This window comes from Hyperolius riggenbachi, chromosome 3, assembly GCF_040937935.1.
Source record: "Hyperolius riggenbachi isolate aHypRig1 chromosome 3, aHypRig1.pri, whole genome shotgun sequence".
Taxonomy (NCBI): Eukaryota; Metazoa; Chordata; class Amphibia; order Anura; family Hyperoliidae; genus Hyperolius; species Hyperolius riggenbachi.
Window position 1 is genome coordinate 290503887 of NC_090648.1, and position 22914 is coordinate 290526800.

The 22914-nt window shown below is 39.2% G+C and overlaps 2 protein-coding genes across 20 annotated transcripts in view; both read right to left on the reverse strand.

The window, feature by feature from the left end:
* The window catches only part of FOXP2 (forkhead box P2), a 314143-nt gene that overhangs the window by 263513 nt on the left and 27716 nt on the right, over positions 1-22914 (reverse strand). The gene's annotated exons all lie outside the window — the stretch shown is intronic.
* LOC137561428 (uncharacterized) lies at positions 935-1966 on the reverse strand (the record flags this gene model as incomplete). Its single annotated transcript, XM_068272729.1, has 1 exon — positions 935-1966. A coding segment is annotated over one exon (1032 nt), but the record flags the coding sequence as incomplete, so codon positions are not given.

Here is a 22914-nt window from a genome sequence, read left to right on the forward strand (position 1 = left end):
TGTATTGGACACAATGTGGGCTGCACGACCGCTGTCTGGGACCTCCTGTTGTGTTTATTTACGGCCCTGGTATCACCGCTAGGTACCAGGGCTATTATGTCACGCTGCCTACCTGCTGCCACACTCACACTACTCCTCCATTCCTCCTGCTGCTGCTGTCTGTCTGTGTTTCCCACTGCCAGGGTACACAGAATTACCTTCTGCTGCCACACTGCCACCAGCTATTACGTCAAACAATAGCTGCTCACATAATTACTCTCCTCCATTCCTCCTCCTGCTGCTGCTGCTGTCTGTCTGTGTTTCCCACCGCCAGGGTACACAGATTTACCTTCTGCTGCCACTCTGCCACCAGCTATTACGTCAAAAAATAGCTATATATCTGTGTAATTGGTTGTAAAACCAAAACTACAAAACCATTACAAAAAAAGGTTTAATTTTTCTGAGGTGCCCGGGTTGAAAACTGTGTTGTCCCAGTTGTGTATTGGACACAATGTGGGCTGCACGACCGCTGTCTGGGACCTCCTGTTGTGTTTATTTACAGCCATGGTATCACCGCTAGGTACCAGGGCTATTATGTCACACTGCCTGCCTCATTGACTGCATGCTGCCACACACTCATCCTCCTCCTCCTGCTGCTAAATTTACCTCCTGCTGTCTGTGTGTTTCCACTGCCAGGGAGCACATACAATGGCGCTTCCAACATGCGTGCGCCACCAGCTATTTGTTGTTACGCTCAAAAATAGCTGCATTTCTTTAAAAAAAAAAAAATGAAAAGAGAAATAAGTGACGAAGAAGACGATATAGAAGAAGATGAAGAAGAAGAAGAAGATGAAGAAGATGAAGAAGAAGATGAAGAAGATGAAGAAGAAGATGAAGAAGATGAAGAAGAAGATGAAGAAGAAGATGAAGAAGATGAAGAAGAAGATGAAGAAGATGAAGAAGAAGAAGAAGAAGAAGAAGATGATGAAGAAGAAGAAGAAGAAGAAGATGAAGAAGATGAAGATGAAGAAGATGAAGATGAAGATGAAGATGAAGAAGATGAAGAAGAAGATGAAGAAGATGAAGAAGAAGATGAAGAAGATGAAGAAGAAGATGAAGAAGATGAAGAAGAAGATGAAGAAGAAGAAGAAGAAGAAGAAGAAGATGAAGAAGAAGATGAAGAAGATGAAGATGAAGATGAAGATGAAGAAGATGAAGATGAAGAAGATGAAGAAGAAGATGAAGAAGATGAAGAAGAAGAAGATGAAGAAGAAGAAGAAGAAGAAGAAGAAGAAGAAGAAGAAGAAGATGAAGAAGATGAAGATGAAGAAGATGAAGAAGAAGATGAAGAAGATGAATATGAAGAAGATGAAGAAGATGAAGAAGAAGATGAAGAAGATGAAGATGAAGAAGATGAAGATGAAGAAGATGAAGAAGAAGATGAAGAAGATGAAGAAGAAGATGAAGAAGAAGAAGAAGAAGAAGAAGAAGAAGAAGATGAAGAAGATGAAGATGAAGAAGATGAAGAAGAAGATGAAGAAGATGAAGATGAAGAAGATGAAGAAGATGAAGAAGAAGATGAAGAAGATGAAGATGAAGAAGATGAAGAAGAAGATGAAGAAGATGAAGAAGAAGATGAAGAAGAAGAAGAAGAAGAAGATGAAGAAGATGAAGATGAAGAAGATGAAGAAGAAGATGAAGAAGATGAAGATGAAGAAGATGAAGAAGATGAAGAAGAAGATGAAGAAGATGAAGATGAAGAAGATGAAGAAGATGAAGATGAAGAAGATGAAGAAGAAGATGAAGAAGATGAAGATGAAGAAGATGAAGAAGAAGATGAAGAAGATGAAGAAGAAGATGAAGAAGATGAAGAAGAAGATGAAGAAGATGAAGAAGAAGATGAAGAAGATGAAGAAGAAGAAGAAGAAGAAGAAGAAGATGAAGAAGATGAAGATGAAGAAGATGAAGATGAAGAAGATGAAGAAGAAGATGAAGAAGATGAAGATGAAGAAGATGAAGAAGATGAAGAAGAAGATGAAGAAGATGAAGATGAAGAAGATGAAGAAGAAGATGAAGAAGATGAAGAAGAAGATGAAGAAGAAGAAGAAGAAGAAGATGAAGAAGATGAAGATGAAGAAGATGAAGAAGAAGATGAAGAAGATGAAGATGAAGAAGATGAAGAAGATGAAGAAGAAGATGAAGAAGATGAAGATGAAGAAGATGAAGAAGATGAAGAAGATGAAGATGAAGAAGATGAAGAAGAAGAAGAAGAAAATGAAGAAGAAGAAGAAGATATAGAAGAAGAAGAAGAAGATATAGAAGATAAAGAAGAAGAAGAAGAAGAAGTATATACAGTACTGAACAAAATTCTGGACACAACTTCTCTTTTCACCTTTTTTTTTTTTTAAAGGAACATCCCCACATAATCACTTGCTGTTGTCACTTGGAAAAAAATATGTTTCTTGCATCATTAACCCTCAAAACAAGTGTTGGGAAGCTATTTAAGGCCAATTCGAATAGTCAGCTCGAATAGTTAGCTCGAATACCGACTCAAATAGTGAGCTCGAAGTCCGAGGTCGAATCGAATAGTAAAAATTATTCGACTCGAATATTCGACTGACCTCGAATAATTTACTATTCGAATTCGACCAAACTCGAATTTTAAAAAGGGGTATTTGAGCATCACTAATGATAATCTGAAGGCATGAACACAATGTAAAAATAAGAATACAGCAGGGAAGCAGACTACAAATAAACCAAAGGGCAAAAGCTTAAATGCAGAACTAGAACACAAGACAGATTCAGAAGGCAAACCCAAAAAGCAGACTAACTGCTAAACAGACTAGCTAAAGGTAAAATTATGACTATTGCTGCCCACAACACAACGAACATGATGAGAGGGCTAAATCCCAAACACAATTTGGATGGCAGGGATAAAGACTGGTAATGCACACTAGTTCACACAAAGAACCAGAAATGCCTCAGCGAGAACAAGACCACTCTGCCAAGGCAATCTTGAGAAGGGAGCCGAAAAAGCAACTCAAATGCAAACTGCACAAGGCATTTAAAAAAGGTTAGGAATGTATTAGTAGACCTAGCAGAATAGTAAACACACCAAAACTCAAATACTAACAATTAAATCCAACAAGGCAGTAAGGGCCCTTTTCCACTTGCAGAAGGGATGCGATGCGACTTGCATCGGGGAAGTGTATAGGAGGAGACGGCGGGCAATGCGGCCATGCGAGAATCTGCAGCTTGCTGCAAATTTTCTGATCGCTCCGCACTGCTCCACATAACCAGCATGCAATGGAAACTGTTCCGTTGCTGTGCATTGGTTTTAGTACAGTTGCCGTGCGTTACGTCTATGTAGCCGCATCGCACCATGTGTAGAGGAAATAGGCCCTCACATGGGGAAGGCATATAAAAATTTGTTTTGAATAGCAAAAATAAGTCTTTTTTTTGCTGTTCTTACAAATGTATCATTTTGATAGAAGTATTCCCATAGGGAGAAACATAGGTTTTTTTGTCCATAGTTTTAAATTTAACGACTTCTCAAAAGAAGATATCTAGGCAGGGGCGTAGCAATAGGGGGTGCAGAGGTAGCGGCCGCATCAGGGCCCTTGGGCCAGAGGGGCCCCGAAAGGCCCTCCCTCAACTACAGTTTTTGCCCTCTATTGGTCCTGTGCTCATAATAATCACTTCTATAGATACTTTGAATAGTGGTAATCATTAACAACGTGTTCCCCATCCCCTTCTTGCACCTCTGACACTGTAGTTGCCATTGGCAGGTTTTGGTGCGTCGTACCAATTATTATGTATAGAGTGCTTGGGGGGCCCCATTGTAAAACTTGCATCGGGGCCCAGAGCTCCTTAGCTACGCCACTGTATCTAGGTATACCAATGTAACACATTTGAGCACCATTTTGCAAGCAGGAATGGAGAGGTTACACATAGATACCACGTTTTCTTAAAGTTCTTATTTCCACAGGATTTCAAAGTGAGGGGTAACAGTACTTGTGTGAAGTTCTGGGTTTTGAACAAGACACTGCAGTCATCTGTTACAAGCTGCATGGCAGTCCATCATAAAGCTTCTTTTAAACATATTATCTACTCCTATTGGCTCACTTTAATTTCTGTGAGTCTTACAAAAATGTATCAGTTGCAGAATGAAATGACAAACTATAAATGTTTCCAGAGACATCAGAATGTGTGCTGAAAGCATTACCCCAAACAACAGGTTTTTTTTTTTACAATGTACAGAGTCAATTATGTGGATGACCAACCCTCACCTCAACACTGTTTTTGAAATGAAAATGTATCACCTTCTTATTATTATATGACAAAGCCCTGGGCTGAGGATATCTTTATCAATCATATCTTAGCAAGTCTAGTGCTATGGAGAGCTTGTTAATATACAGAACCTTTGTATATTGCAGTGGCAAAATGAACCCAAAATGTATACTAAATCATTACTTTTGTTTTTTACTAATGCAACAATTGCAGTTTTATCCACTAAGATTTCAGCTAAAAACAGCCCAGTAATTTCTAACATTTGTATTCAATAGCATTTAACTTTACAATACAAGATTTGTTTCCGTGCTTTATTTAATGGAAGCTGCTGTTAAACAAATATACTTTAGGAAAACACAAAAAAAGATTATCTACGGTTGGCTGATAGTTAATGATGACTACACTAATGCCTTGCCAAGTACAATTTGCCATATGAATGTCTTATGCAAAACTGTAGTCTTGGACAAAGTTATAACAATTCCTTTTCACACTAGGCAAACGTATCTACATGTTATTGTTACGACTGAAGGGGGATGCTAAAAAGTCCTGAATCTTGGACAGATGGCCAAGCCTTCACTGCATACTAATTTCAAGCCAAGTCTAAGGTTATTCACAGTTTAGCCATACTGCCAACAATATCTATCTGAGGATAATAAATGCCAATCTTTTAAGTAAATGTTTGTCAGCAGCTCACAGGCTGAAAGCATTGCTGTTTTCCAAATCAAAACCATAGAGCTGCAAAGAGCTGTGAACTGATGCTAGGCAAAAGCAAAACCAGCTCTTTCAGATTTGTAAATTTGTACAAACTTCGTTCTGAAATGGAAGATTGGCATTTTTTTGACAGCATCAGTTGAAACCGGCTCCAAGTTGTTTATAAAGGGCTCCACCATAGACTTCAACGTTATTTATTTATTTATTTATATATTTATTACGGCTATAAGCGGTGAAAAGGGCTCTCAGTATTTTATATTGGCTATATCATGGAAATGTTTGAGGTTACATTAAAGAGTAACTGTCGGGCATAAAATCAAAAATTAATTCTTCATTTTTATATGGTAAACAAGTAATAAGGATGCTAACCAGGCAATCCAATAGTTAAAATCTCTATTACATTTCTTGTTGATAAATGATCATGCCCCAATTTACCTGAATCTTATTTGATACACACAAAATTTGATATACAAAAAGGAAGTTGCAGGGCATGCTGGGTTGTCCTTTTTTGCTCCTGTACTTCCCCTCAGACTTAACTAAAGCAGCCCGATTGGCTGAAGCCTCTTTCCCTCCCACACCTCTGTTCATCTCCGATTGGCCAATATGTCTCATGCTGAGACAATGCACCTTCTATAGTGAAGGGCGGGCAAATCAGGCAGAGGAGACTAAGGGAGGAAATTAGATCAGAATTGGCTTCAAAATAGGTAAACTTAAAATGGGAAATGCTAAGAAGGATTTTCTCTTTTTTTACAGTAGAAAAATTACTAAAAACGTGGACAGTGCAACACATATGTTATTTAAGTAGAGAAAGTATTTATCTACTCATATATGTGTTTTTTTTCTGAGATAGTATGGCTGACAGTTCCTCTTTAAAGAACATAATGTCAATTATACTTGCACTATATGCCCTATAATATAATAACAATCTTTACAACTACATTTTGGCCTCTTCTTTATGCGGTTTATTTGTGGGTACTACAATCCACACAAAATATCATTTATTTTGATCAAGCTACATACCAATTAACTCTTATTAACTGATCAAAGTTTCAGGATGTAGATTCTATGTCCTAATTAGCCCCCCCCCCTGTTTTCTAGGACGTAGAATCTACATCCTGCATTAATGCCTGCTGTCTGCCGCCACCGCCGCGCGTGCACGGACGCGTGCATGCGCGTGACTTTACAATACAAAACCTTCAAATACATGGTGAAAGCAAATATGCTTTTCACAGTCGGTAAACTCTTCACTATGTAGATGCAAAATAGTTTACGAAAACAATTAAATCATCAGGGGCTAGGCACAGAACTTTATGCCTATGTACTCCAACTTGACATGCCAAAAGTGCAGACACACATACACAACCCCAGCCTCTGTATCTTATCTAACTCTAGTTTCTCTAGCAACCCAGTGTGCACTTGAACTTTCAGTTGTCTTTTATAAAGAGAGTTCAATAAGGAAGGTCAGTGATATTAACTTTCAATGAACCTACAAGGAGCCTGTGGTTTCTCTAAATAACCCCTAACTTATTTTGTGTTATTTATGATGAGCTCATATGCTGCAATGCTGTTAGAGGTAGTGACATCAGAAGGGGGCCTGGGATGAAAAAGGAGGACACCTGCTGTTAGAGAGCTTGTAAAATGTTACTTCTCCTTAGACAATTCATCTCTGCCAAGGTCTTCTAGTTGGCCTTTGTGGGAACTATCATTAATCTGAGCCTTTATCAGGCTGCCACCCTTGTAATAGAAATAGTAAAGCATCATACATGTTCTAAAAGTTTGCACTGATATCACACATTCCAAATAATATGACCTGCATAATATATGTAGCCAGGAGTAAATAAACTGGTACTTGTTTAAAATGTCGATGAGAAAGAATATAATTGGTTCCTAATAGCCACACCTTCACTGCTTTCCTCCAGCTTTTATGCATAAAGTACAGCCTGCTGTCCAGTCTGTTATAATCCTTTCCCATCATCATTAACAGTGCTTTTTATATGAAGAATATTGGTGTAAATGTTATGGATCAGGTTTTGCCTATAGTTCCAATAATTGCAGAGATCATAACATGAACTTTATCACATCTGCAAACTTTGCATTCACATACTGCAGTGATATAGTGTATATATAAATATGAATTTTAACCTTATGCAATTGTTATAATTTTAACAAATGTGTTTAATACATACCCAGTGCACCAAATTATACCAACATGACAGCAGTAGCTCCTAATTTATGGGCATCATGGTCTGAATAGATATGGAAACGCGTTGGGCCAAATGCAGGTTTAATTCTGGAACTAGCATAGTCTATGCTCACCAGGGAACACAATTTCATTGGAACAGTGGGATGTGATCAAACTGAGCATCTGTATTTACTTATTGATAGGCTTGTTGGCTATTTGCCTCCCGGGATTTGACCACTCTAGGAATAAACTTGTCATAAATAGACCCTGGAAAAATCACACCGCAGAGAGATCTGCAGCAGCCCCAGCACACACTCACCACTCTGAGATCCAGTGCTGCAGTTCTCCCTCCATCCTCCAAGTAGCGCTGTAACCCTATAGTGAGATTGCCAGCTGTCGCCATGATGACAGCTGGCAATCTCCCCAGGGGAAAGCAGAGCCTTGGAGGAGAGGAAGAAGAATGGCAGCCGATGTCGGGATCCCCAGGAGGTGAGTAAAAACACCCGCTGTGCGCATTGCTCTGCTCTGCAAATATGCAGTGTCTACTTCCTGGTTTTATAGGAGCACAGAAAGCGTTAACCTCCTGTGTTTACATATTAGCACACAACTCGGCACAGTTCGGACAGAGCTGACAGCTCAAATTACATTTGTGATTACTTGCAGATAAGACAAGATAATTAGACAGCCTGTTCTCTCTAAATACACACTGATTGGATTTCTATGTGCTTTTCTTGTTTCCTGTGCAAGAGTTTAGGCCTGATGATTTAACCTTACAAAATATGAATAACTCATTACTAACATAAGGACACAAATAAAGGTAATATGTGTGTTTTACTGCACAGTTCTAATTTACTCCAAAATATGGCAGTTTTGACAAAATGCTCCTTTGCTTTTACAATTTAAAAGGTGTTTAAACACTGCAAGAAGAACAAGCTAAAACACAAGAAAAACACGGCAGTATACATGAGATGATATGGGTAGATGAAGCCTACTGCATGTCCACTGATAACCATTTTAGATCTTTCTAAAATACATTGCTAAAAGTCAGCGAAAACCTAAAGCCACATTTACAGTGGTGCATTGCGACAGAATGGCCACATTGTAAAGTGTAAGCGGGTGCGGAATAACAGTGTGCAGCATCTTCATGAGGTGGGAACCCGCAAAAAAAGCGATGTAACAGTAAAGCATACTTTTAATTGACTGTATGCCTCACTGTATGCGCGGATAAAGCGTGGAGTTGCTTTCCAATTGCATTGTGTTCCCATTGTTATAGGCATTCTAGACACACAATCCTCCATGGGTCACTACAGACACAGGTAGTTGTTACAGGTGAGGGAATGTGCTGTAGTATGGAAGGTGATTAGCAGCAACTAAACTCCCATAAGTAGCTGCAGGAAGGAGGGCAACTGGTAGCATAGGTCCAACTCCCAGAAGGCACTGTGTGAGTTCTGTAACGTCTGGTGGAATCAAGAACTGGCAGTTTATTGGTAGCATTAATACGTTTTTCCTAAACTTTAAAAAAATGGACAACAGTCTTTATGTATTGTTTGTGGGAAGGACAACGCCTAAAAATAATTTCAGGATGAGCATTGAGGCACGGGCAGAATCCAGAAATTAAGAATTTATGCTAAGTACTGTGCCCGGAGTTGGCCTTTAATGGTTTCATGCAAATTATTAGCTGTAAATGAACCATGTGTACTATGTTATGGCTCACTCAGGAAGGCTGAAACCTTTGAAGACATTCAAACCAGTCATCTCTTTAAACTGAGCTGTGAGCTATCCCTGAACAGAGAAGTGTAATTGCAGATCATTTAGTGTACCAGAATGATACATGTAGACCTTTCATCTAGTGTCAAACATTTGGCATTAAAATGTATATAGTTCTTAAATTGGAGTCTCATTTGTTACAGTCAATTTGAGGAAGTACAAAATATAGCACCTTACTTGTACTCTATTTTCTCTGGCTATCAAACTGCACTGAGAAAACTTCAACTCCAACTCATAATAATTGCCCTTTAATGAATTATTCTTTTGAACACCTGCAGTCTTAAATGAGCTTGTACATTAAGGAAGCAGGAATCATGCCGCTAAATAGAGGGAGCAAAATAAAGCAAATTAAACATTGAAAATAGGAGAATTTTCCTGGACACCATAACTATGTGCTCTGTTACTTCTCAAATGACAACAGCATTAGTGTCCGACAAGCCTCACTGAACCTCTTTCAATATTCTTTTCTACTTGATGGCAACACAGGCATTTCCCCTACAACAAATGAACAGACTGTTCTCGGATTGCGCATGAAACATACCAAGCATATTGACTGCTGTTAGGAGATGAAAGTACAAACTGCCGTGTATATTATTAACCAACAAAACAAAGCTGATGGTTGCTCAAGTTGTCTGGATCAGACAGGTATCCTTTATCTGTTTACATCAGTCTAGTCTTTCTCTACAGTATTGCATAAAACCAATGCCCTGGATTCACAGTTTCATGATGATTTCTGAAAAGTTGTACTATGGAAAATCGGAAAAAACTGCATTGTGTTTTTGAAAATAGGATCAGGAGGGGAAAAAGTTACAAAGCCATGACAATACATAAGAAGCATACAAGACACTTCTTATGAAACAGACTAACAATTCCAAGCAGAAGCATGGAATATATGAGAAGGCACAACACTATAGTTTGTGGCTTTAAAGAGACGAATAAGTATATGTGCAATGTCACGTGTTCTCTGCACATATACAGTAAATTACCTGAATATGTCCTGGCTTTTGATAGTGTACTGTCAGTATTTACCCACATTGCAATGTTTTGATTGCAGAGTGATCATTTCCACGATATAGCAATGTGGGAACAGTCACATGACCACGCAAACGTCGCTTAGCATCACGCAGCAATATCAAGCGCCACGGCAGATCGGATCGATAATATCCCCGAAGACTCCCGTGCAAAGTACCGCGAACGCTTGAAGCCTCGTTTGCTCCCGACATATAGCGTCGTGCATACCTACTGGCAGGAAGTAGCATCGCTTGATGACAGTCATCAAGGGGATGTCACAGGACCTGTTGGACGGTGAGTACAGGGCTTAAAGAGAATCTGTCACATAGGAGCTACATCAGCCCCTCCCTTGTGACAGAAAAAAAAAAGTACAAATTAGAAAAAAAAAACATGCGCTCTGTGTTCATACACACTATTAATATGCTCAGACACACAGGAATAAAGGAACTATACAAAATACATATCCTCACGTGTGGCAGACTCCATATACCTCTTGCTTCCAATTCCCTTTAAAGAAACTCAGAGATGAGTCTTCCTGCCCTTTTTTTTTATTTTTTTTTTACTTACCCGGGGCCTCCTCCAGCCCCATAAGCATGGATGTGTCCCTCGCTGTCCTTCTGCGATCTCCCTTTCAGCTGCCGTCAACTCCCGGCACGCGGCTCAGTCGGACTCAGTCTGGGCCTTTGGCGCTTGCACAGAAGGTCGACACATGCGCAGAAGGTACGACGCTGAGGTCACTGAGTCACTTACCAGAGTTCAGCGTGGCTGAACAGGACATCGTAGGAAGATACCCATGCTTATGGGGCAGGAGTAAGTAAAAAAAAAAAAAAAAAGGCAAGAAGACTCATCTGAGTCTCTTAAAGGGCCCATTTCCACTAGGAGTGGTGCACTAGGAGTGATAGCCGCATCGCACCGCGTGCATGCTGAAACACATGCACGCAAATGGAAGAGTTTCCACTGCATGCATGTTGTTGCAGATTCTCGCACAGCCGCATCCGCCCGCAGCTGCGTCCCACGGTCCCACCTCCTCCAATACACTTCCGCATCGGGAGATGCGGAAGTGATGCGGCCGGCGGCGGAAGTGATGCTATGCGGCTGGGTAGCCGCATTCGCATCACTTTGTAATGGAAACCGGCCCTAAGGCTTTAGCACAAGTTACCAATGGATGGCTCACCACATACATAAATACACAAGCACGCAAACAAATATTCTTTATTAAATAAACAGTGTCATATTTTACATTTAGCACAGACTCATGTTTTGTATGTTATTTGGTATGTAGTAGGAATATGTCAGAGTTTATCATTTTTGTAAGCACTGGTAGGTTATTGCATATTTAATAAAAACATTTTTTACCACTTCCCGACACAAACGACGCTTGGCGACATGCGGTGATAACAACCATCACATCGGATCTTTAAGTTCCCCCATTGACTCCAGTGCAAAGTACCGCAATCACTTGACTTCCCACTCATGCCCTTTGTGTGCCATCATGTGGCATCGCGAAAAGGAAGATGGATCGGAGAACCTCATTCATCGGGAGGCGCTGCTGTGAGGTTCCCCGATCCATTTTTAGTTGAGTATTGAGCTTTACACTCACCTAGTACAGTCACAGCTATTTCTTCAAGCAGGAAATTTCAGTTTAGATCCAATGCCAATACTATGTGTACTTGGAAGAGTCAAATCTCTAAACAACTGCTTCAGGCATTAACAAGTGGATTATAAGTTCTATTTGTTTGTGATCTACTGGTGCAGTGAGTGCTTAGTTATAGTATGAAAGCACAACTGTTTTATAATAGTGCTTTTCCCAGTACTCAAAAACTGCCAGCTGTTAGGCATTAAATAGCAAAATCTAAGTGTTATTGTACATAAAATAAAGATTTATATAGTATACAAAGATGATTTGTTCATGTGTAGAGTGAGTGTGGTGTGTGTGTGGTATAATCTTCAGAACTGAAGACTTGGTTCACAACAGGCCTTGAGCAAATATCTCTATCTCACTACAAAGCAAAGAGCATGTTAAAATAGTTTTGTGAATCCTCTTCTGCGCTGTTGTCCCTGTAGTGTTACAAACCCTAAAAACTGCCAAAGGCTGACTGTAGTCAACAGATACACAAATACTCCCCAGCACATGAATTGTAATGCAGTCCAGATTGATTGTGGATAAGAGGAACTTTGATTCTATACCCATATTATTTCCACTTCTCAGCTAATCCAATAGAACAATTGTACAGTTGAAAGCCAGGGGGGAAATAAAGTGCTGATCACTTTCAAAGAAAAACAGTTAATGTGATCTGACAAAAAAACGCTGGTGCTGGTTATGTTCTGTTATTGACAAGAATTGAACAACATTTGTTTTAATGCTGGCTGAATGGTATTTATTTAGTGTAATCTGATTTTATGCGAAAGCAAGAATACATGTTGAACAGCAGTGTTGCTGATGTCTAAACATATAACATGATCTAGACCAGTGTTTCTCAACATTTTATTGGTATGTACCCCTTTTCAATCCCTGTACTTGCAAAGTACCCCCTAGCATAGTAAACATTATTCCAAGTACCCCTTGAGAAATATATATTTAATCATAGTACATGATAATTGGTTCTAAATAATTTCTAAGCATTTACAATTGCTTTTAATTAGCTAAAACACGAATTTGGTGTTGTTTAAATAGGATTTATCCCTTTTTAAAACTCTAAATTTGTTATTCTTGGTTAAGTTTTTCAAGCCTGAGAACCCCCTGGAATCATCAGAAGTACCCCCTGGGGTACGCGTACCACACGTTGAGAACCTAGGATCTAGACAACACATGTGCCCCATTCCAATATGATATACTTTGGAAAGGTCTCTTCCTTAGCCATAACAAGCAGCAGCAAACTAAAGAAGCAAATGAAATTATTTTCCCCAACACCCAGGCATTTGAAGACTAAGCAAGAGCTAAATTGCTTGTGAGAAATTTGATACAGGAAAATAAGAATTTGCATCCTCCTTTCATGTGAATAAAGGCTTAATTTTGACCAGTTCAGAACTTTTTAATTACTGTAGCTGCTTGAGCTTTATAGTAGTGATGTGCGCTACAAGAAGCTATGAGTATGTAGCTAATACTAATCCAAATTTAAATTAGATGGTGCTGGCTGCTGGAGTGGGGGGGGGGGGGGGAATTACCTATGCCACCGCCTATAGCTGATGTGTTCCCTCACAGTTTACGTATCTCAACTACTTCCTCCTTATGGGTTGAAGGAGGAAGTAGTGTAGTTATGAGGATAACAAGTGGAACTCACCAGCTACTGGCGGTGGCATAGGTAAGTTAACCCCCCTCTGCCGTAGGCTGCGCTAATTTAAAGTGATATTACGTGTAGCGATTCGTAGCGCAAACCACTACTTTATACAGCCTTACAGCCAGGGTTAAAAGTATAACTGCACATTAAACAAAAATCTCTTGTTGCCATCCACTCCCCATCCCTCATCCACACTAAGGGCCCATTCACACTAGAAGCGCTTTTCTGAACATTTTGCGATTGATTAGTGTTTTTTAAAATCGCTCCCATTCACTTTCATTAAAATCACTGTAAAAATCACGGAAAAAATTGCTGGGATTTCCTTGTACCAGAAATAATGAATGGGAGTGATTTTAAAAAACGAATCAATCGTAAAACATTTAGAAAAGCGCTTCTAATAAATATTATTGCCAAACATTGAACTAGGGACATATTTTATATGTTGTAATTTTCAGGACAAATGGCCAAATAAAATGTGTGGGATTATATGCACAAAAGCACTTTTTATTTGAAAACTATTATGGTTGAAAATTGAGAAAATGATTTTTTTTCTTATTTTTCCAATTACAATGCATTTAGAATAAAATAATTCTTAGTAAAATGTACTACTCAAAGAAAGCCTAATTGGTGGCGATAAAAATAAGATATAGTTTTGCTATAATAAGTAGGGATAAAGTTATTGGTGAATGAATGGAAGGAGCGTTGAAATGTTAAAATAGCTCTGGTCCTTAAGGGGAAAAACCCCTCAATAGTGAAGTGGTTAAATGTAGGTTATGAAAAAATAAAGATAATCATTCTGGTATTATTGTGTGGAACAGAGAAGAAGGCAAAGGCGAGAGTTGTCTGAGGAAGTCAAATAAAAAAAACATAAATTAGCATGTCCAAGGCAAAGGCTGCAGGGCTTTCTCCAAGAAGTATCAGTGACAACAACTGCAAATATTACCAAGACGTGTAAGGTCTGGAGATGTGTAAGCAACTTTTTTATTTTTAGAATGTGGGCTCAAAAGACAAATACAATCCAAAATGGGTAGAAGTATGGTGAGCTTGATAAGCAAAAAGCCATGGATGACTTCCAAAGGATTACAAGATGAATTCCAAGGTCAAGGTGTATCAATGTCTGATCCAACCATCCTTTGATTTTGAATGAAAGTGAGCTCAATGGAAGAAGACTAAGGAACAATACTGGAATTGAAAAAATGCACACTAAATGCTACATTTTTCTGGGATAATTACTTTTGGAAGGATGAGACTAAATTAGAGTTTACTAGCAAGTCACAGCAGTTCTATGTATGTACACACAAAAATGCAGGTTTAAAAATAAATGCATTATGCCTACTGGGAAACATGAAGGAGGTTCAGCTATGTTTTGGACATGATTTGCTGAAATCATGTATGGAGTGCTTTACAAGTCTATCCAGGGAATAATGAGATCTAAAGACGATGAGGACATTCTAGGTTGAAAAATACTGCCGCATGTCAGAATGGTCTATCCTCCAACAGCCTAATGACCTGGTATACATGGCTAAAACACCACAAAAATGGTTAACAACAAACCATTGTTCACATATTCTGAAGTGACCTTCTATGAATCCTGATTTAAATCCTATCAAACATGTACAGAAAGACACCATTCAACCCTCTCACAGATGGAGATATTTGCTGAGGAAGATTAGGTCAAACTATGTGTAGAAATTGAGTGCCATGGAAATCTCTAGTTTGCGGTGATTGCCTCTAAAGGTTGTGCAACTATATGTTAGGTTATGGGCTCCCTTAAATTTGCTCATGCCCTTTTAATTTGTGTGATTATGTGAAATATTCTGTTTAATCAAAATTAAGGTCTTATTTTTGTTTAATACATAAATACAAAATTAACAGTGGTGGTGGGTTTCAATTACTTTTGTCTGTTTCAATTTGTTTTAGAGACAGTTGAGGATGTTTTTTTTTTATATTGTGCAGGGTTATCAACATTTTTTTTCATGAAGAAGGTAATTTGGCCATGGACATTTGCAAACGTCTAACAACCGTCTGTAGAAAGTATCAATATTCAGGCACCAAGGCAGTAAGTTGGACGCCTGATGCGTCACTAGTACAGAAGTAGCCAATCAGATTACTAGGTAGAGAGGGAACAGAAGGAGACGATAATCTATATTGTAGACGATCGGCTACAATAGTGGCCATTTCAAGGTTGGGGGGGGGGTTCAAAGTTGCATGCAGCACTCAACAATACAAGGCACTCACCCAATCACTTGTATCAGAGGCAATTTCTATGGCAATGGCGGTGTCATATGAAATGGCGTCAGTACATACCGGCATGTCACATGACACCACAGTCCCATTGAGATCGCTCTTGGAACAAGTGATTGGGTGAGTTACACCAAATTACTCCCCCATGTGCTCGATTCTGGTGGTAGTGAGAAAGAGGGAGAGACATATTAGGAGCGTTTTGCATTCTAGAGGAATGCAGACCTATTGAGGAAAACTTGGCCAAAACCTGAACTACAATGTTAAAGCCTGCAGCTACCTCTCTCAACTCAGCTGCCTCTGGACAACTTGAACGTAGGAAATGAGTTGTTAACACAATGCCAGGGTTATTACTATTGAACATTTGCCTGCATCAATCAATTCTGTTTAAATAAAAGGTTCAGCATTACTGTAAATTACATAAATATGGCAAGAATGATTTAAAATACTTCAGCTTTGCATCTTTGGAAACACGTTTCAACTGTTGCTTCATTTAATTGGAATGCGAAACCCTTTATGGAAAGCAAAAGCATCACTGACTGTACATTTTACCACAATTAGTTTTCCACTCTGCCTTTTTATATTGTAAAATACAGCCCCCCTCAAAAAAAAAAAATCTTAAACTTCTACAACTCTTTCAGAATTCCTCAAGAAAGTTGAAGTGAAAAATAAATAAAGCAAAATAAATCATATAAGGTTCATCCATGTGAGAGCTCAAGAATGACACAATAAATAATAAAACTACCACCAAGCAACAATATGTTCATAAATATGAATACTCCAGACAACTCTACAAACTACGGATAAGCAAATGTGAAAGCCTTTTACCAGCTAATGAACAGCATGGAAATAATTGCTACAGACATAGTTGGGAGATTCTATTTTTTCTGTGTATATTATGCAGTCACTGATAAACGACAGCAAGCATTCATTTTAAATGAAGAAAAACATATGTATAGGCAATGGAGGATACTTGACAATTTATCTTCATGAGCTCTTACCAATCTCTATTTAATCAGTCAAACGTAATGGCAGAAACTTTAACGTTTTATAAGAGGTCAGTATAGATAAATGATAATTGCTTTAAATCATGAGCTAGCGTACATTAAGGTACTTTATATATGTAAGAGGATGTTCTATTGATAGCAGAATGTGAATATATTTATGTCTTGATTAACAGCAGAATTCTACCTGCTTAATTATGTTATAAATTACCATTAGGCCAAATTTTAAAGTGTACCTGAAGTGGAAAAGAAGTGTAAATTTAGATACTTACCTCTAGAATAGTGTTGGTGTGCGAATTTTGCATAGCCAATTCGAAACACCCAAAGACTGCCTTCTGCTACAGTTCAGCACTGTATCTGTGGACAGAGTCAGGAGAATTTCACTTCCCTGTATGTCACGTTGCATTTCACGTGACTCCGGTACTTCCTCCAGGTTTGTAGCAACAGCTGCCAGGCACAGAGTAACCATGTGAACAATCATTAATCAATGTGAAACGGCTGTTGTGCCCGTCCCTTCTTCCCCTCTGCACCTCCACTCCTTTCCCCTGTCTAATATGTAACACGAGCATGTTGCGTACACACATGCAATGATGAAATAAAGACAGCAATCTGGACAGTGCCTGGACTACGTCTTTTTGCGCCTGATTCTCTTATTTTCCATTAGTTTCCTTATCTATTACCATTGTTCCCTATGTATAATCAAGCACGGAATCGATCCGGCGGGAGATCGGACATGTCGGAAATTATCAATCGAGCCATCTCAATGGTTCAAAAACGTACAGTGTATTCCCAGCATTACAGTTAGTATACTGCTGACAGAAGCTGGGCTTGAATGCAAACAGTAGGGATAGTTAATGGGATGCAAATATTTCTAAACTGATGCACAATTTAACACATTAGTATACAAATGTATGCAGCTTGAAAGTGGAACAATAGAATCATGCTAAGGTGGAATTTGATTGGTTCATTTTCAAGCTGTATACATTTGCATAATCCTGCATAAATTCAAATTATTTGCATCTAATTGAAAATCCTAGCAAGCAGTTTACCGAAATCTGCCAGCAAAAAAAAAAAAAAAAAAAAGATGTTTCTACTTCTAGTGGGAGGTCTGCTACATCTGTGCATCCTCTCACTATGGACAACAAGGAGAAGGAGAAAGAAGGATTTCAATTTGTTTTAAAAAGCTTCCATAGGTGCATAAATGTCAGAGTAGAGAGGAGTGCAGGTAATGGTGTAGCTCTTAGGGTGGGGCAAAACACGCCGATGCACACTGCATCTAGTCCTGCATACACATGTACTGTCATGCTGTTTAGGCTGTTCCTGGCCCCATCGCTACATCAAATCAGTCTAATTTTACCTAAAACCAATATAGGCATACATGGATGGTATATGACACTATTGTGCCTAATTGATGATTATTCTCTATGCCTTGGTGAATTCTAATATCAGGTGATCATATCCCCTAACAGTGTTTAAAGGGAACCAGAGATGAACGTTACACACATAATAAACATATCATTAGATTACTTGTAAAGAGTAAATGCTCTTACTACTATTTTTGCCTCTCTGGTGTGCCTTAAACAGTGTTTGTTTTTTTTTTCATTTTTCTGATGGGAGAAATCCAAGATGGCCACCGGCTCATACCCTTCTTCTTCCGGATCATGAGCACCTCTTATCTAGACTTGCTGCGCTTCCGTACTGCACAGCGCACAAACCTAGTTTGGGGGACGCAGGCGCAGTACTTTTAGACCTATTGTGCAGGCGCGGCCTCGCTCTGGAGTGGCGGTGACATCATCCTCCCTGTGCAGCCAAACCCGACCTGGGCTGGAATGAGCGGCAGCAGCAGGCGAAAAAACATTATCTCAGGTAATCTGGGCGCTCTTCATCTATCAAAACCACCATCAAAATGGAATTATATATCTATGTACTTATATAGAATCTATATATATATATATATATATATATATATATATATATATATATATATATATATATATAGTTTATGTATAGCTCTGTTGATCTATATATATTTGTGCATACCTCTCTATCTATAAGCAGACACAGGAATCAGCAGGCATTCCTAGGCAGCAGCAACCCCTCCCTTCTCATCACAGCCCTCCGTGATGCTGTGTATGCAAAGCAGGAAGGCAGAGCCAGGAGGGGGAGGGCTTGAAATGACTTCACAGAAGACTCAGCTAATATGATTCCAGGTCAAATCTAGACTGAAGGCTTAGTTGGGGATTCTTATCACAGCTGATAACAGGCAGATTGAGCAGAGAATAATGAAACAGAGCAGGGTAGGCGTTTACTGTCATGTTCCCACTGATATATATGATAAAATACATGAGTGTGCTTCGTGTCTGGTTCTCTTTAAACCTACTGTAGATATTAAGTCTCCCTATGTTTTTTAGGACCATTATATATGTAATTTATTGATCTATACTAATGCTCTAATAAATGTGCAGCTTTTTGTGCAGCATATACTGGTTATGTGCTTTTCTTTGGTTTTGAAATAAATGTGAGGCCCCCATTCACACTTAGAAATGCAAAACGCCAGAGTTTTTTTCCGGCATTTTGCAGGAGTGATTTTTCTGTGATTTCACGTGAGAAAAAAAAAAATCGCTGAACACTGCGTTGATTTTGACGCGATCGTGTTTAGCGCTTCTATTGCACTGAAATGCGATCACCGGGAAATCGCCTGAAAATGGTGCAGGCAACGCATTTGCGTTTTTGGCCAATTTGCGGCAATTAGCACAACTCACCCAAGTAAGAACGGGCCCATAGGGTTTCATTACGCTAGCGCTTTTAAAAAGTGCTAGCGACTGAGCGTTTTGCCGAAATCACGGCAAAACGCTCTAGTGTGAATGGGGCCTTAGAGGCCCTTGAAAATCAACAGCTTTTTTGTACCAAATGGACTTCTTTTCTTTTAGGAATACATTTGGTGACGTCTGGCCATAAAAAAAAAAAAAGAAAAGAAAAAAAAAAGTATAAAAAGTTCATACCATGGAAATACCAAGAAGAAAACATTTGTTGTCTTTCAGCTAAAAGACAATTTTGGGAGGATATGATAATCAATTTATGGAAATCAAAAACTATAAATATCTTCATAAACCTCAGAGTATACGTTAAATAGCGGAAGATATGGATTTTGGCAGTAGAATGAATAAAGTTATCCCTCGCTAAGGAAACTATACAATTGTCAATGTGATGTTGAACAGATGGGACGCTCCTCAATGAATCTTTAGGCTATTAATCTTTGTTTCCCTTCTTTCCTCCATCTGATGTGCTCACTGCAGGACAGTAGTCAATCTGCCTCACAGGTAGGCCTCCGGGGTAAGTATTTATGAGACTGTCAAAGCAGAACAACTCTTTGAGGCATACACATTCCTCTAGTGAACCCAGTATGCATGGTTAGTCAAGTCATACTATTTCTGTAACTACTTCTGAACACCCTAAGCAAAAAAGCAGACGTAACACAAATTCAAAATTATATTACTTAAAACAGTTCTAACACACCAGGTAAATTACTTCACGCTGTGAAAGGCTGTTTGAAATAAAAAAAATAATACTAGCATTTGGCTCAAATTAATTATGTTACAACAGACATGGATAATGAAACTATTTAAAAGGTAAAATACTGTAAATGTTCAGCAAATTGATAACACTATAGTATTTACCTTTGGCAATTACGATTACCTACCCAAGTTTTTGGACAGTTTATCGTTCACTCTACTTCTTTCAATGCTGGTTCACCATTGGTCTTTCAACAGAATTTTAACTACATGTACATGTTCATCTGAATAGCAAACTGTAGGGAGCATATAAGATGCCACAAAACCTCCCAGCAGCCTAATTATTATAAAGTTCAGCCAGTGGTTGACAACAAGTCTACCTCAGAATTTTCCTTCAAATTCTTCCTGCAGAACTGCACCATATATATGGTCAGGGTCAGACTTGCCTCCTGAAGGAACATGGCAATCCTTTTGTTGGCCAATACACAGCTGACATTTTAATGTGTAAAAAACAAAACAAAAAAACATGTAGTATAAGGGGCATCAGAAACACTTTGCCCCTTGCTGTACATTACTATTCGGAGGTTGTGGGTTGCAGAGACCAATCATCAGTCAAATGTGCAGACAGCGTACGTAAAATATACCAGACACTTTGTATAGACCATACACAGAACGTCTGTACACATGCATTTTACAGATCTTTCATGAATATAAATATAAATAATATATCTTATTATTGTAAAACAGATGTCATTGTGACAGACAATTGTACGTGAGTAGTCACTAAATCTCAATCACAACTGACTGACTGACAAGTCCAGTTTCTATAGTAAATATATTGGATCAAAAATAAATCTCTCCATTGTCGATAAATCAAAAAGTTGAGGGCACAGCTTCATTTTAACCTGCTGGGTGGTCTGGATGAGCTCAGCTCGTCCAGTACTGCCGGAGCCTGCCGCTCAGGCCCTGCTGTGCCGATTTGGCTCAAGTAAAAAGCAGCACATGCAGCCGGCACTTTGCCAGCCGTGTGTGCTGCCTGATCGCCGCCGCTCTGCGGCGATCCGCCGCGAGCAGCGGCGAAAGAGGGTCCCCCCAGCTGCCTGAGCCCAGCGTAGCCGGAACAAAAAGTTCCGGCCAGCGCTAAGGGCTGGATCAGAGGCGGCTGACGTCAGGACGTCGGCTGACGTCCATGACGTCACTCCGCTCGTCGCTATGGCGACGAGGGAAGCAAAACAAGGAAGGCCGCTCATTGCGGCCTTCCTCGTTTATTCTGGGCGCCGGAGGCGATCGGAAGAATGCCTCCGGAGCGCCCTCTAGTGGGCTTTCATGCAGCCAACTTTCAGTTGGCTGCATGAAATAGTTTTTTTTTTATTAAAAAAAAACCCTCCCGCAGCCTCCCTGGCGATCTTATCAGAACGCCAGGCAGGTTAATAAACAGCTGTGAGTGTGTGTGTGTGAGTGTGTGTGTGTGTGTGTGTGTGTGAGTGTGTGTGTGTGTGTGAGAGAGTGTGTGTGTGAGAGTGTGTGTGTGAGAGTGTGAGTGTGAGTGCGTGTGCGTGTGCGTATGCGTGTGTATTTGGGAGACAACTAATCCCAGATAATCACAAAAATAATACAAAAACTTCACACAGACACAACCGTTGGACAGACAAACTCAGTATTTCAATGCTGCAAGTCTATAGTGGCAACCAATGAGCCATCATGCTGCTCAACATCAATAAAATACTTCCAATTAGACTTGTTTTACTCACTTAAATATAAATAATCACCTCACGAGTCCTGAACTTTGAGTTATTTGTGTACCTGAACAAACTAGGCCATATTTTACAATCTATCATTGTGTGCAAGATCTTTCATCCCTGCTTCTTGTCTATGTGTCACAGCACTTAGACCTAGTTCACACTTATTTTTAATGCAATTATTAGCAAATGCACTATAAAATAAGCATGTAATTTTTTTCTGAAAAACGTGTAGCATTTATTCAGTATGAAGAATTAACGTTATCTGCTGCAGCAGATCATAAGACCCTCAGCCTTTCACTGCCATCAGCCTGATGCCTCCTCAACACCACTTGCCTTCCCAGCAGGCGGAACAAATCTTCACACAAGCTACGATGTACCCATAGTGACATGCTCAGAGTTACAAGCAAGTGGGTACTACTGCTATTCCCACCACTATATATAGGCTGTTAGTAAATAATGTGTTACATAATTCCAAAACACTGCCAGAGGCTGCATACCTACACCCAGGAGTATAAATATAGACTCATTCTAAAGGAGTGGCATACTCTGCTCCTAGCAAAACTGAATTGCCCAAGTTCAGCAATGTGATTAGTAGCCAATTAGCTTGGCAGATTAATACAACTACAGCCTACAATGAATACGTCTTTAAAAATCCAAAATTAATAACACAATTGTTTTATAATTGTTATGTTAAGATAGTGTTTGATTTTGATATTACAGAAATCAGAGTCAACAGGAAATGGTGGAAATGATTCTTCTTGCATATGGCAACAGAATTTAATTATGTAGGGCCCTATCAGTTTCGAGAAAATCCTGCAGGAAGAGTTTGGGAAGCCATTTTTGCCTGCAGCCTTTCCCAACATTCAGTTTGAAACAGTCATTAGTAACTCATTTAAGGAGTAGTGATGGGCAAATATGATCATTTTTGTTTTGCAGCTTTTACAAAGATGCAAAAAAACGCATTTTGTCACTTGTGTGAATATTTGTGGAAATATACGGACATAAAACTCATTTCCATCCAATGTATTGAAGTCCAAGGGTATAAGAAAACACATTTTCATTCAGATCTGTGTATGTGCAAAATTCAAGGTCATCCCTACTAAGGAGATTGACTCCCTGAGTTCAGAAAGCACTTCAGTCTAGGAATACAAATATGGATCTGGATAGTTGCTGAAAACAGCACAACCTTTAAAGAAA